The sequence below is a fragment of the Chenopodium quinoa genome, unplaced genomic scaffold (genome assembly GCF_001683475.1).
Source record: "Chenopodium quinoa cultivar QQ74 unplaced genomic scaffold, ASM168347v1, whole genome shotgun sequence".
NCBI classification, from domain to species: Eukaryota; Viridiplantae; Streptophyta; class Magnoliopsida; order Caryophyllales; family Amaranthaceae; genus Chenopodium; species Chenopodium quinoa.
Genome location: NW_018745286.1, coordinates 5201658 through 5215674, shown reverse-complemented (window position 1 = coordinate 5215674; position 14017 = coordinate 5201658). Strand labels below are relative to the sequence as shown.

The window sequence follows — 14017 nt, the reverse complement described above, 5'->3', positions numbered from 1 at the left end:
ACTAGAAGTTCTTGAAGTAACCGACAAATTATTACATTTTGAAAAAAGAATACAAACAAATTAGGGCTTGTTTGACATTATTTTTGGTTTTTAGTTTTCTGTTTTTTTTTAAAACTAAAAACCAAAAACAAGAAACAAGAAAACGGTGTTTCCACTTTTTTTTATAAAACAAATCTGGATGCACGAAGCATCATGCATTCGCCTGCAGGGAAAAAATTTCATTCTCAACAGCCCAAATTGGAGCTAAACTGAACTGAAATGAATTGTTTATGTAAGAAAGAAATTAGAAATTTAATTAAACTGAAGTAAAATTAAGTTGAATAAAACAAGCCCTTAATAGGTAAACTAATGTTGCACGACTTAAATCTAAAATGACCTTTCCAAAGCGAACCGATAAATCGATACCGCTAGACTGCTAGAGTGTTAGTGGCCTAGGTCCCAAATTTTCCTTTTTCCACTCCACTTGAGAGAAATCATCAACTCCGTAGACCGTACCTACTTTGTATATACTCGTATATATCCGCGTCAATTATGATGAATCTGACATGTCAAAACCCACCGCATTTTCTTTCAAATTTCTCCCTCTGCTTAATCAAATCAACAACGACGACTTCGTTAGACTTTTCTCTTCTTTCTCTCTCCTAAATCATTCTCTCTCTCTCTCTCTCTCTCAATCTTCTCTTCAGCTACACCAACTATGCCCAACAGAGGCGGCTTCAATCTCAGGCTCGATGTTCCTCCTGATGAAGATTCTCTTGCCAAATTTCTGTAATTCTTTCCTTCAATTACTTGATTATGATAATGTATTTCATTTTGTATTCTTCATCATTTTAATTTCTCTGATTTTGATTTTTTGGTAGAACTCAAAGTGGTACATTTCGTCATGGCGATCTTCTGGTTAATTTGGATGGAATTCGAATTGTTTCTCAAACTGATTCTGATGCTGTAAGTTACTTTTCTACCAACTACTTAATTATTCAAGTTTAATTCAATTTTCTGATCTTAATACTGTTGATTGAAATTTAAGTTTGATGTTGTGAAATGAAATGGCGGAAGTAATTGTTGTGAAAGGATTTCTAATTCCTTACTAGAGATTTTGATTAGAAACCTAGAAAGCTGTAAATGAATCGAAATGATCGAGATTTCCTAATTTCATCATAAATTTCTTATACTGTTTTTAAAGGAAAGGTTTAATTTAAATTGCATAATTTTGTTGCATAATTTTGTTCATAGGTATGATTGTTAGCTCCTACACAGTTGAATAAATTAATTATCGAACTACATTGTTAGATTTGGATTATAAGGAACCAAATTATATAAAATACGAAGTAAATTTCGCTAAGTTGTCGGATTTTTCTAATTTATTTCGTATAACGGAATGACAATTTAGTAAATGTCTAATCAATAAAAGGGAGTGACAAGCTGGCCTTTCAGTATACACTGGACCTACTTAATTTCCCTCTTCCCTTATGGAATCCATATGACCGGAAATTGGATGGTGACTGGGTACGGTTCGGTACATTGACTTGTTTGTGCTGCTTGTGATGATCTTATCAAGAGATTTTAGTGGCTTATCCTAATTTCTGCCTTGATGATACTTCTTCTTTCCTTTGATGGATTTTGCCATGTATAGACAAAAATATTCATGCATCTTATATACCAAAAGAGTGTTTTTAACTTTCTAGTTGCTAAAAAATAATACTTCATAATTAAATATTTTTAAGAAATATATATACATCAAAATGATTCCTTTTTTCTCTTATATATAAACTATTTCATATGAAGGGCAATGTTAGCACGACTAGGCTCTATAAAAAAAAAAAAACTCTTTAATTTGGCATGTGGAAAACTCTTATTGCTCAATCTCTTCCCTTCCCCAAAGTGCAAGAATGGTAGTTAACTAATTAAAATCATCGACACTTGGTTTTATAATAAGCATTAAGGACACCAAAAGCCATTCTTTTCCAGCATTCAATGTTCTTTTTAATGCCTATAATGAAGTGCAACTTAGCGCTTAGTCTTGATTTTGTTTGATAAATAAATAACTGCTCACTATCATCTGATTTGTTTCCTCAGCCTCCTCCCCCCATCAAGCCGTTGGACAACCAGATAAGCTTGGCTGATGTAGACACGATTAAGGTCATTGGCAAAGGTAGTGGTGGACTTGTGCAGCTGGTACAGCACAAATGGACTAACCAGTTCTTTGCTTTGAAGGTAAGAAATTACTAGACTAGAAGGTTGTAGGGTTTTCAATGCATTCTGATGCAGCTGAACCCATATTGAATTCGGGAGAAAATTCGTAATTCAGAGGAAACAAAAATATAAATTAAATATAAACGAAAGTACTGTGTAACACTATGAATGTCCGTAACTCAGTAGTCAAGTACTTTAATTGAAATACAATCACTAGCTTGGCGCGGGATCAAACCCCTTGCCAAACCATTTTTTTTTCCACTTCACATTGAAATCTGGTTGTCCAACAGTTTACTTCAAACCTTAATTTCTGCCATAATTTCAAGTGAATTACTTCAAAACCCCCATCTAGTGGTGTTTCTGCCATAATTTCAAGTGAATTACTTCAAAACCAAGCCCCCTAGAAAGAGGTAATGTAAGGAGAGTAACGACATGGCCCATGGCATTTCCAGGCATAGGGGTTTTTTTAAAGGTGGTGAAGTTAAAAAAAATCCTCAAATCAAAGTTTACATTCTACTTTTATGGTTTTACCCCCTGTTCATCCTCCTTGAGACACACACTCACTACCCATTTTTTCTCTCTAATTTATCTCCATCAACCTCCTTACCTTAATGTTTATATTTTTGGTGTACTGAAGGCATCATTACATTGAACATCATTCAAGAATGCAAAACTATTGATTTAGGCCCTGTTTGGTAATTAGCTGTTAGCTAGTGATATAATTGGTTGTATAACTGATTTGACTAGTTGGCTGGTTGTTTAAGTATGTTTGGTAGCTATTAATTTTAAGCTGTTTCAGTGTACGTGATAACTAAAATGTTTATGCTTAACAAACCAAAAAGATCCTATTATGAGCATTTTCAAAAAGAATTTTGTAAGCCCAAAAATCTCATTCAATAAGCAGTTTACCAAACTCCCAATGTAGCTTTTGTCAGTAAGGCTCTAACAGGCCTCAATAAGCTAAAAGCTCTCCAAAAAGCTTTTGCCCGAACAAGGCCCAATCCGGAATGCTTGGGTCAATCCCCTGTCTTTAGTTAGTTCAATTCTGTAACTAATTTAGTGATCTAGCTGAATTTTCAGAATAAATTGTTACCAACTCTTTAATTGGGTAGATCTCTATGTCCTGGTTCAGGACATTTAATGTACTTTTCTGGAATTGTTGATCCCTACCCCTTTGCCTCATGAATGAAGTTGATTACAAATTATGCACGTTGGACTGGTACTTTGAGAAGCCTAGGATCTCAGTTTTGGTTTAATGAGCTCCAAGTGGAATTCTAACTTATTCACTTGACCAACCTGACAACCTCTAAATGTTTGTCCATTTTAGATTTGATCTTGAACAAAATTGATGGTGCATTTTATATATTGATCTTATTGACTTTTTAAATTCTGACTTTAGAAATCTGATATTTGGAATCATTAACCCCTACGGCCTATGTTGACTATGTTAGTAATATGATGTATCTTATTTTGGCAGTTTATTTATTTATACAACCTTACTTTCAGGTTATTCAGATGAACATTGAAGAGTCTGCTCGCAAGCAGACCGCACAAGAACTGAAAATCAATCAGTCACTTGAATGTCCCTATGTTGTTGCCTGCTACCAGTGTTTTTACCAGAATGAGGCTTTCTCAATAATTCTGGAGTACATGGATGGTGGATCCCTTGTAGACTTATTGAAAAAAGTAAAAACTATCCCAGAAGAGTATCTTGCAGCCATCTGTAAACAGGTAGATAGTATGCAATAATAAACTAAGCATATTAGATGATGTCTTCAATTTCCTAATGTGTTCTCTTGTCCTATTTTTTACTTTTGATAACATCTGATTGATTCTACATTTTTAGGTGGTAAGAGGTATGTATTATCTTCATCATGAGAAGCACATCATTCATAGAGACTTAAAGCCGTCAAATTTGTTGATAAATCATAGAGGAGAAGTCAAGATTACTGATTTTGGTGTTAGTGCAATTGTTGCAAGTACTTCCGCCCAGGCTAACACTAGAATCGGGACGTATCACTATATGGCTGTAAGTTTTACCTTAATATGATTTATTGTGCATACGATTTCACGAGTCTGTTTTGAGGTTCTGACAGCTGTCTGGTGATCTCTCTAAATTGCCATGTGCATTGATGTTATGCAGCCTGAGAGATTCAGTGAAGAAAACTATAATGCCAAAAGTGACATCTGGAGCTTTGGTTTGGTTGTGCTAGAATGTGCAACAGGAAAATTTCCCTACCCACTACCAGATGAAGATGATTGTTGGATTAATTATTTTTCAATTATGCAGACCATTATTGAGCAGCCACCACCTTGTGCTCGCTCTGACCTGTTTTCTCCTGAGTTCTGTTCATTTGTATCCTCGTGGTATCTCTCTCTCTCTCCCTCGCTCTCTCTCTCTCTCTCTCTCGTCAAGTAATATATTGTTTTGGAAGCATTTCATTCCAAGGACAAATATATTAAAAATTTGTGAAGGGTACTTTTTACTTTCCCATCCACAAAATACTGTGAGCTCTTGCATATATAATTTGACTTACAAAATTAGAAAATGTAAGAGAGAGAGAGAGAGAGCCACTGCGGCCTATTTTTAAATGTTTTGTATCATCAAAGGTGGGGTTTAATTAGAAAATGGGTGAACACTGGAGTATTCATGTCAATTCTCCCTTTTTGAAAGCAATGTCATGAGAAATCATAAACAAGACAATTAACATTTCAACCTGTGAAGGATTGTTGCATCAGGTTTCAACCTGACATTTCTTCAATGTTTCGGGTACCTTCTGAAGATAGTCCAAAGTTTTATACATAGTACTATTTACACACTGAACAAAGTGAAAGACCCACCAGAACAAGAGGAGGACCCACTGCGGGATATTTTGAATTTTTTTTTTTTTCCAAGTGATGTCATGAGAATAAACAAGACAATTGACATTTCAACCTGTCAAGGATGCTTGCATCAGATTGCTGACAGTCAGTATAGTAGTGTCAGTAGCATGGATATTGCAGGCTGTTTTGGTGGTTAAAAATTAATGTGCTAAGCCATGTAGTGCTCTTATGCCAAAAGTCTAGTTGTGGTTTGAATTATAAGAAACAACTTGCTTCACTGTGATCATTAACTTTAGAGTATCATATGTCCACTAAAGTATTGATCACATAGAGAAACTGTTTGTTGCACAGCCTTGCACCTTCTGCCTCCCTCAATCTGTATAACATACCGCAATAATCAATGGCATCTTGCCTACTTAGTGTTCGTATTGTGGAGCATAGCCTTTGGAGCCCTTTGCTTACTAAGCCACCACAACATCCTTCTCCAAACCACCCATGCACCCACACAGTTAGGCTTAACAAAAAAAATAGATCTTTCTGGTCATTGGACTCATTTTCTTCTTTGCAGAGGGCAGGTGTATAGAAGACCATTCCTGTATAGGCTGTCTTTTGTAGGGCAGTTTTAATTTAAGGCTTCCTTCTAAATCTAGTAACTTTGACAAACATTATTTACGGACTCAAGTTTGCAATGGCAGTAGTAATAAATCCTGACTTCAGGCTTGCCGATCGTGTAAACCGCTGAATTAGTTAATGTGTTTTCCATAGGAAAATTAAACCCAACAGGTATGGCTCTAGCAATCCATGGACAATCCCAATATAATGTGTGTGCTTGTGCATCCTAGGACTTTTGAGACAACATTTAACTTAAAATCAAAAAATTGGAGAGTATCCTGATGTAGCAAATTTCAAATCATACCTTGCATTTCTTGCAATCTGCATTAGCTTTATAATTTTTCTATGCTAAATTTTGTTTATATACTCAGCTTACAGAAAGATCCAAAGGCTAGGCTCTCAGCTCAACAGCTAATGGTATGTGGCTCAATTTTTTGCTCTCCTCATACATATACTTCGTAATTAATTTGGGTCTGAAGCAATTTGTTCTGCAAACCTTACAAAGTACTGGCTGGTTTCATATGTTATTCAGGAACATCCTTTCCTCAGTATGTATGATGACTTGCATATTGATCTGGCGTCATACTTCTCAAATGCTGGATCTCCACTCACAACCTTGTAGGATTTGTTCTGGTAAGTCTTTGATTTGATACTAGTAAAATGTTACTTGTTAAAATTTATTCAATGCAGTTGAGTCAAAGCCTCAAAGGTGACAAATTACCTAGGAAGTCGGAAGTATGGCCTCAATTAGAAGGAATAGCAAGCTGGTCATGAAAATCCTTGATGCTCTGTTTGGGTGTTGAGATTTCATTTGAAATCCTAAATTGAATATCAAGTGTTTGGCAGATTAAAAAATTTGGAATTGGATTTGATCCAAATCCAAGACAAACTAAAACATTGTTGAGAAATAAAAATTTAAAATTACTCTCCTACACTCTTCATTTCAAATTCTTCATTTCTTGTCATTCTCACTCCTCTCTCCTTTGCCCCTTTCTATCTCTTCTCTCCTCCAGTCCTCCTTCCGTCCATCTCTCTCCTTTTTATGCCATCACCATTAAATCAATCAAAGCCGCCACTGGCGGCAATATTTTACCATTAAAAGATATGAAAACTCTGTCAATGGTGTTTTTTGTTTATGTTTGAACTCCTTTATCATTCTTCCCTCAACAATTCTCACTTTTCCACCAATAGTTGTACATCCTTTTCACGCTCTCAAGCTTCGGTTTATCTCTGCCTCCTTTGCTTCTCCTCAAACACTGGCAGCGGCAGCGGAGGAATTTATTGGCTATATTGGCTAGAATTGGAACACCAATAATGGTGTAATTAACTATATATTTAAGTTTAGGCATAAAATGCTAAAAATGTATTGAAATTTTGGAATTGAAATTATTAGTGTCTGCATAGCACTTAATTTGGAATTCAATTTCAGAATTTCAATTGGATTTGAATTCAAAGAATGCAAGTTAAATTTGAGTAACCAAACACTAGCTAATTGAATCTAGCAATCATGACAACATATGGTAGCTAAAAATGTATATATTTCTTTGTGGTCTCGGGCGCATAACTCCTTTTCTGGAATTTGGACTTCAATTATTAGGTACAAAACACTATGGAGGCAATGTTCTATCAGAGCAAATGAAATTAGATGCGGAATTCTTGTCCCAAAAACCACACAATGCTTGAGAAGTTGATGGATGTTGAAGGGTGCTAATGCCATGAGCCCATGAGACTTTAGAGTTAGGAATATGTATTTTTGTTCATGACAGAAAGCTTTTGATTGATGCAGTTTTCAGCATTGAAATGATCAGCTGTCCAACTGCAGTATCTGTCAACTTTAGGTTTTTACTCTTGAAGGAATCAATGTTTTGTCAATTTTTCATGCACATGTGTATTGCTAAGCTAAATTATGGGCATTACTCGATGCTTGAACTACACTGTTTGATATTGCTGAGCTTTATGGGCATTACTCGATGCTTGAACTACACTATTTGATGTATTCTGTTGGGCATTGGTTCCCCGGATTGGCGTTGTGGTTGGTTTTCTGAAAACTATACCGTAAGGAGTTTTTTTTTTTTTTTCATTGATCACCCTTTCTTTTCTCCGCCTGTTTTATAAAAATGAGTTTTACTATGGAAATACTTCAGAGGAAATACAAGTTTATTTCTGTGATAAACTTGTTAATATGTAACAAGTCTTTTTATGTCATTTCTCATGTTTCTATATTTGCCATTTTAAGGAAAAAAAGCTTCAATCTGTTTCAATGAGACTTCATGAAAATGAAGCTCACCACCACCATCAATATATTTCTGCCATTTGCGATCCCAATTTCAAAGAACTACAAGCTATGCTGCTACTTCGTATCATTCTATTAGATCAATGCTACAAAACTTTTACATCAAACCAGGAAACATTGCACATGGCAATCACATTCATGTTACCTTCCCCTTCATTGCTTTCTCAAGAATCATAATATAAAATCATCCAATTACTGAAAACAAAAGACACGAAATATTAGGTGTAGATCTCCCAAACAATGCTTCCACAAGATTTAACACGCGAATATGAAGATCAGCAACAGAGACTTGAACCTGAACATTGCACTAGAGAGTTCCTCACATTCAATTTGCATGGAAAGAGCTTTTCTTAGAGAAACTGTTCATAAAGTTGTTCTTAGTTAGAACTTATACCAACAGAAACTAGGATATTCTTGCTAGCTCTATCTGAAATATACTATACATGTTCTTGAGCTCCAAATCAGCCCATTTTAAAAAGATGGGCTTACAAATATATGTTACAATCCAAGATTATGTGATGCTTCTGAGAGCTGACAGATATTTCTACCTCATACAAACTACAGGTCAAAAGAAGCAAAAAAAATTATAGAAAAAAAATAAAAATATAAAAAAAGAAAAGAAAAAGAATTAACATTTTGCCAAAATAAAGGTGAACCTTTGAAATGTTTCATGTTTTAGTTTTGAATTTCCTATAAGGTTTCAAGTCAACCACAATGACGGTAATGTTGTCTTTGCTTCCTTTCTGGAGAGCAAGCTTGGAGAGGTAATCTGCCGCAGCTTGAGCAGCCAAATCAACGCCCTTGCCTCTATCCGAAATGATATTAGTGCCATTCTTTTTATGCCAAAGCAGAATTCTCCTTCGTGCCGCATCGCAGGCTTCTTCATTGCTCAGGACATCCCATAAACCATCACTGGCAAGAATAAGGCAATCATCATCCTTAGCCCGCTGAACTATTGTCACTTCTGGGTCTGGTATAATCCATGGTTTCAAGTAACGATCACCTGAAAGAAATTCGAGTAAAATAAGAATCTATATTTAGAATTTTGGTTGCAAGTATTTATACATAAAGTGAATAAGCCTCCATCGTCAACTACTTTTACCCATCTATGAACAAAGTGCCAAGAAAGTTCAATATCCATGTGGGCAATCATTTGATGCATGGATCTCCATAACATTTAATATGACAACCCATTAATGTACTTAATCACTAGCTTATATAAGAGGAATAATCACATCTTGTTTATTCAATTGATGAAGTGACTTCTTTGTATATCAATCAGTATCAGCAATCTGAAAACTTTAAAAGGCAGCAACATATTTTGTTCAGTCATCCTAATGCATTAAACGTATAACATATATGCTGATCTAGCTACATCACAAAACCCTGAATTGGGTTAAAATGTTGCCATTGTTACTCATAAAACATTAGACAGCTCAGATTCTTCACTTCGATTCAGCATCTATGTTGGATATTCAACATTCTGACACTTGATACTTCAATTTGGACCAAAATCATCCAATTTTTCAATTATATACACATCCAACACTTAGACACCTATCTGTGTTAGACACTGCTACAGGTAGTCAAATCCAACACCCATAGACCTAGCTTCTTCATATCACAAGCACTCATACTGAGCATAAGTAGATACTCAAATATTGATATTGAAGCTCCATTTTGAACTAAAAATTAGAAAGGAAAATGTTCATAAGATGAACAAGTCTGACAATGGGCAAGTCTCTAAAGTATTCACTGACGATCAGATATTCAAAGTGCAGAATATGCCTTTCTACTCTACTCTATGGTACATGTATGACAACTCTAGGACTACCTTTAATGTAAACAGCAGCAATCCGGATAGACAAAAACCATTCGAAAAGTTTTAAAGCCAATTTCATGATCCATACTATCCCAAAGTCTGATCCTGCAAAACTACTTCGAGCATTAATGAACTTAAGGCCTACAATCCAAAAACTCATGGGCAAGTTTATGTCTTCAACTGTGGCTACTCAGTGCTTCCCTATAGATATCCTAGAAGAATTTTGGTATATGGCCTTTCTTTAAATAATGGCACTTTTGTTGTACACCTTCAACTAATTGACATTTTCAAGTAGTATTTCTACCCGTAAGAAGTGCAAATAGCACTACAGTTTGTCCAACTCGCTCTATTTTGTAAGTTGTGAACAAAATGCATCCTGTTGCCTTATGACATAAAGCCATAATTGGAAGATTCAGTCTAAGCCTCTAAGTTGCTTAAGGTGAACATTCATCGACAAAGAAAATCAAGAGAACGGTTCAACCACTCACTAGGCACAAACACAGATGGACTGCAAAGTACTTAAGAATACTCAATCAAAGTCTAGAAAAATAGCCATCATAATTATATCACCTTGAAAGGTCAGTGCTCAATTGTCAATTCATATATTCCACCATTCATGTTTTGACAAGGCATTGCTAGAAAGATTCGAGGACCCAAATGTACCAATCATTCCTATAATACATATTCAGGTACCAATCACACTGAATATCAGACAATATCTTGTGGGAGTTTTAAATAGGAAATCAAAACGAGGCAATATAACCAACCAGATGCCAATAGAACATGATCAATAACCAAATTCTTAAGTGTCTCAATTCCTGAAGCTGCACCCAATAAAAGCTGATACTGCTCAAATATCTGATAATATTGTGGCCTTGTATGAACATTAATATTCGAATCCTCTTTCCACAACTTACTCCAGGGAACTTCTCCAATATATGAACAACTCAACCATATAAACCACAACAGGAATTATCAGCTAATCATAGACACCTTTATCTAAAAGATCCAATTATCTCAATGGTTCTCAACATCTTGGCTTGAATCACTCCTTGGCCCAAGAGACTAGATATTTAGATAACTGTATTTAAAAAAAAAAAAAAAATAGTCGCACCAAATTCGCCACCTGCCATTTAATTCAAAATTCACATATTGGCAAAAGCCACATCTCTTGTAGCCAAAGCCCCAACAAACAGGAATGTTTAAATCCATGTACAACTGTACAAGGTGAAGTTACTATATTAGCTAAATCCCTGTTAGCAGCATGAGTAAGCCATACCAAGTCACCCACCACTAAATGCTAAAAAATCTCCCACAACAATGTTGCCTTAATTGGCTAACATAATAGACACACAGTATACAAGGAACACAAACATATTTGCAGTAAATTACGAAAGCCTACGGTACTCCGTATATGGTATAAGGAACACAAACTCCTTATTAAAATTTTAAAAATATAGAGGTAAAATTCTTCCTTCAGGCCTTGAACTTGCAGAGCTGCATTATTAAATAAAAGATAGCATTTAGATTTTAGTAACCAGCAAAGAAAATCTTACCGATTGATCTTGACATAGCAAGAACACCAAAGACACGGTAGCCATTCCACTGTATAACCTTGCCATCTGCAGCTTCTATCCTATCCCACTCATCTTTTCGATCAGGCTAGAAACAATTAGGAAAAACAAAATGAGCTACAATTTTTCCGAAACCATCTTTAACCAAAAACAAAATAGCAAAAAGAGAATAAATTAAGCTGAACAGTGACCTACTTTATGATCTACAGACAATGGCATGGGTGCTTTCCCACGACAAAGAACAGCCCTGGAATCTCCACAATTAGAAACTATGATATGGGTTGGGCAAACAATTGCTACAACAGCCGTTGACCCAACAGTTTCAGGAGCAACAGGTTCTACACTAGCCTCAGGCCCTTGCTTGACTCCCCCAACCTCAGCATCCACTTTCAAAAAACAACGAGAGAAAGCCTTCTCCCATTGCTGTTGCAAATCCTCCCCAGATCCTCCACTCAGGAAGCTCTCTTTTACAACTTCAATTTCCTCTGCCAATGCTAAATGCAAACGATCCCGACAATAATTGGCAACCTGAGAAGCAAGTGGCATAAGATGACAAGCCATTCACACAAATATACAATAATATCACTATACATAGCACAAATCTTTATTTTGACGATTCCTCCTAGATTTGAAAGTTTCCAATGTAAACTATACTTTATTTATTCTTTAGAACCAAAAAAAGGCTCTTAAGCAAAAACAAGTCAAACAAAGGCTAACTGAAGGAAAGAAGAGATGACTGTATACCTGACAGCCCCCATGTCCATCATATACACCATAGAAGTGCGCAACTTGGCTTATACTTTCAGTTATACCATTCACTGTATTTTCACCCATCAACATTTTAGCAGGAAATCTCTGGAAACACGGCACAACTGCAAGTGCATCTTCCATCTCCAGCCTTCTACCACAGATAGATGTAAACCCCCAAAGGGGCACAGATTCCATGTCAAAAGCACACTGGCTACTCATTGTTCTGACTATCTTTTCGTGATTTACTTCATCTCCAGGCAACAAGGTTGAATTGCGTAAATCATTACCCTCCACATCAAGATCCTCTGCCACTGCCAATACATCTCCAATAGGCTCCAGCCCAGATTTTAATTCCAATTTGCTGGAAGCAATTGTGACTTCAGATTCTTGAATACCCTTATCCAGATCCACTGAAGCAGGTGACTGGGGCAAAGAATTAGGCTCGGATGCCAAAAATTCTTCACCATTGATGCTGCTACTTCTATCACTAGTCACAGACTGAGAACTTGAATATAAACCTTCCTCTCCGCTTTCTTGATCAATGTTATCACTAGAAGCACAACAACTATCAATTTCAGCTAACCCTCTAGATGAATTAGGTTCTCGGTTGTTCTCTTTTTCACACAAGGGCTCCTTCACCACTACCAAGTTCACTACCGGATTCTCACAATAGGAGCTATCGTCTCCTATCAAAGAAGAATCCTCCGTCTTCATCACAATATAAGCTCGTAAGAAACCTAAAACTGTATCTGCTTAGCCTAGTAATCTACTAGAAATAAGAATCTTCACTTCACTAATGAATAGAGTACCCATTACAAATAACCGCAAACTCATTGCTCGTGCTATGTCATCGACCCAATCCCTTTTCCCCATTGTGATCAATCTGATTATCCAAACCCTCAACCAGAAGCACACCCCACCTCGGTCTCGGCCTTTCTCTCTATCCCTTTCTCTCTCTCTTCACATGATCCCTTAGAAACAAAGGCAATCACCTAATTCCAGATACCCAGAAGCGTAAATCACCAAGAACCACAAAAGTTGACCAATCTCAATAGCTATAAAGATGAACTGCAAAAACTGGGCACCACAAATCTATTAATTTTGATTCATTCACACCTTCAAATAGCAAGAATTAAACAGCAAATCTAGTCCCCAAATTGCAGAACAATGAAGAAACAACAATCTAACTATGAAAATGAGATTCCCATGCTTCTTTAGCTCTACTCACAAAAAAATTCACCCAAAATAAAACAATTGTTTAAAAAAGAATCAAAAAATGCCCAATTTTCCCCTCTTTCTCACTCAATCACACACCACAAATTTCATAATCTTGTGATCCAGAAAAAAACTTCAACAACCCAGAAAGCAAAAGGCTAATAAAATTTATGAACTAACAAGAACTAGAAAAAGTAAGCATAAAAAGGCAAAGTCATGAAAAAGAAACACAACAAAAAGGGGTCAGAAATCACAAGAATGTTCACCTTAGTTGAAAAAATTAAAGTCCAACAAGATTTATTACCCAGATCTGAGGCTATCTTTCTCTCTCCAAAATCCCAGAAACTGTTTTTGTAGCAGTAGTTGTAGTTGTTCTTGCAGTTTCTTTCAAAGTTCACCAAACCCAATTAAAAATCCTAAATTTGGGGTCAGTCAATCAATCAATCAGCTATAAAATCCGATCCAAAATACTGCTTGTAATAAAAGCGAAAACCCACGAAATTTGTGATACTATGAACTAATAGTATGTGTATTTTGGAGGGGAAGAGGACCATTGTTTGTTTGATTGTTCTCGTGCTATTTTTGTTCCATGTAATTATGCCAGCTGTGTTGTTCTTGATAAGGTTAAACACATACCATAAATCATCTGCCATAGAGGTAAGAATACAACGATAACACTACAACAATTTCACCCATCTTCTTTCACTCTTTTACTCCTTTTATCAAAACTTTTCT

At 35.9% G+C, this 14017-nt stretch overlaps 2 protein-coding genes across 3 annotated transcripts; one reads left to right on the top strand and one right to left on the bottom strand.

Moving 5' to 3' along the window:
* Positions 1–548: 548 nt before the first annotated feature.
* LOC110711874 (mitogen-activated protein kinase kinase 2-like) lies at positions 549–7679 on the top strand. The gene is made up of 9 exons (XM_021890317.1): positions 549–768; positions 861–945; positions 2077–2214; positions 3700–3924; positions 4040–4222; positions 4337–4560; positions 6000–6045; positions 6161–6261; positions 7226–7679. Exons 1-8 carry the CDS (start codon positions 698–700, stop codon positions 6248–6250), a joined length of 1062 nt encoding a protein of 353 aa, XP_021746009.1. The 5' UTR covers positions 549–697; the 3' UTR covers positions 6251–6261; positions 7226–7679.
* Positions 7680–8250: 571 nt separating this feature from the next.
* Positions 8251–13905, bottom strand: LOC110711873 (probable protein phosphatase 2C 50). Of its 2 annotated transcripts, none has more exons than XM_021890316.1 (5): positions 13549–13905; positions 12062–13144; positions 11513–11845; positions 11300–11405; positions 8251–8924 (listed from the first exon to the last, which is right to left on the bottom strand). In XM_021890316.1, the coding sequence occupies exons 2-5, from the start codon at positions 12779–12781 to the stop codon at positions 8590–8592; spliced, it is 1494 nt and encodes a 497-aa protein (XP_021746008.1). In that variant the 5' UTR covers positions 12782–13144; positions 13549–13905; the 3' UTR covers positions 8251–8589. The 2 variants fall into 2 exon arrangements, with proteins under 2 accessions (XP_021746008.1, XP_021746007.1); XM_021890315.1 differs by having other exon boundaries at positions 13587–13905.
* Between the last annotated feature and the right edge of the window lie 112 nt (positions 13906–14017).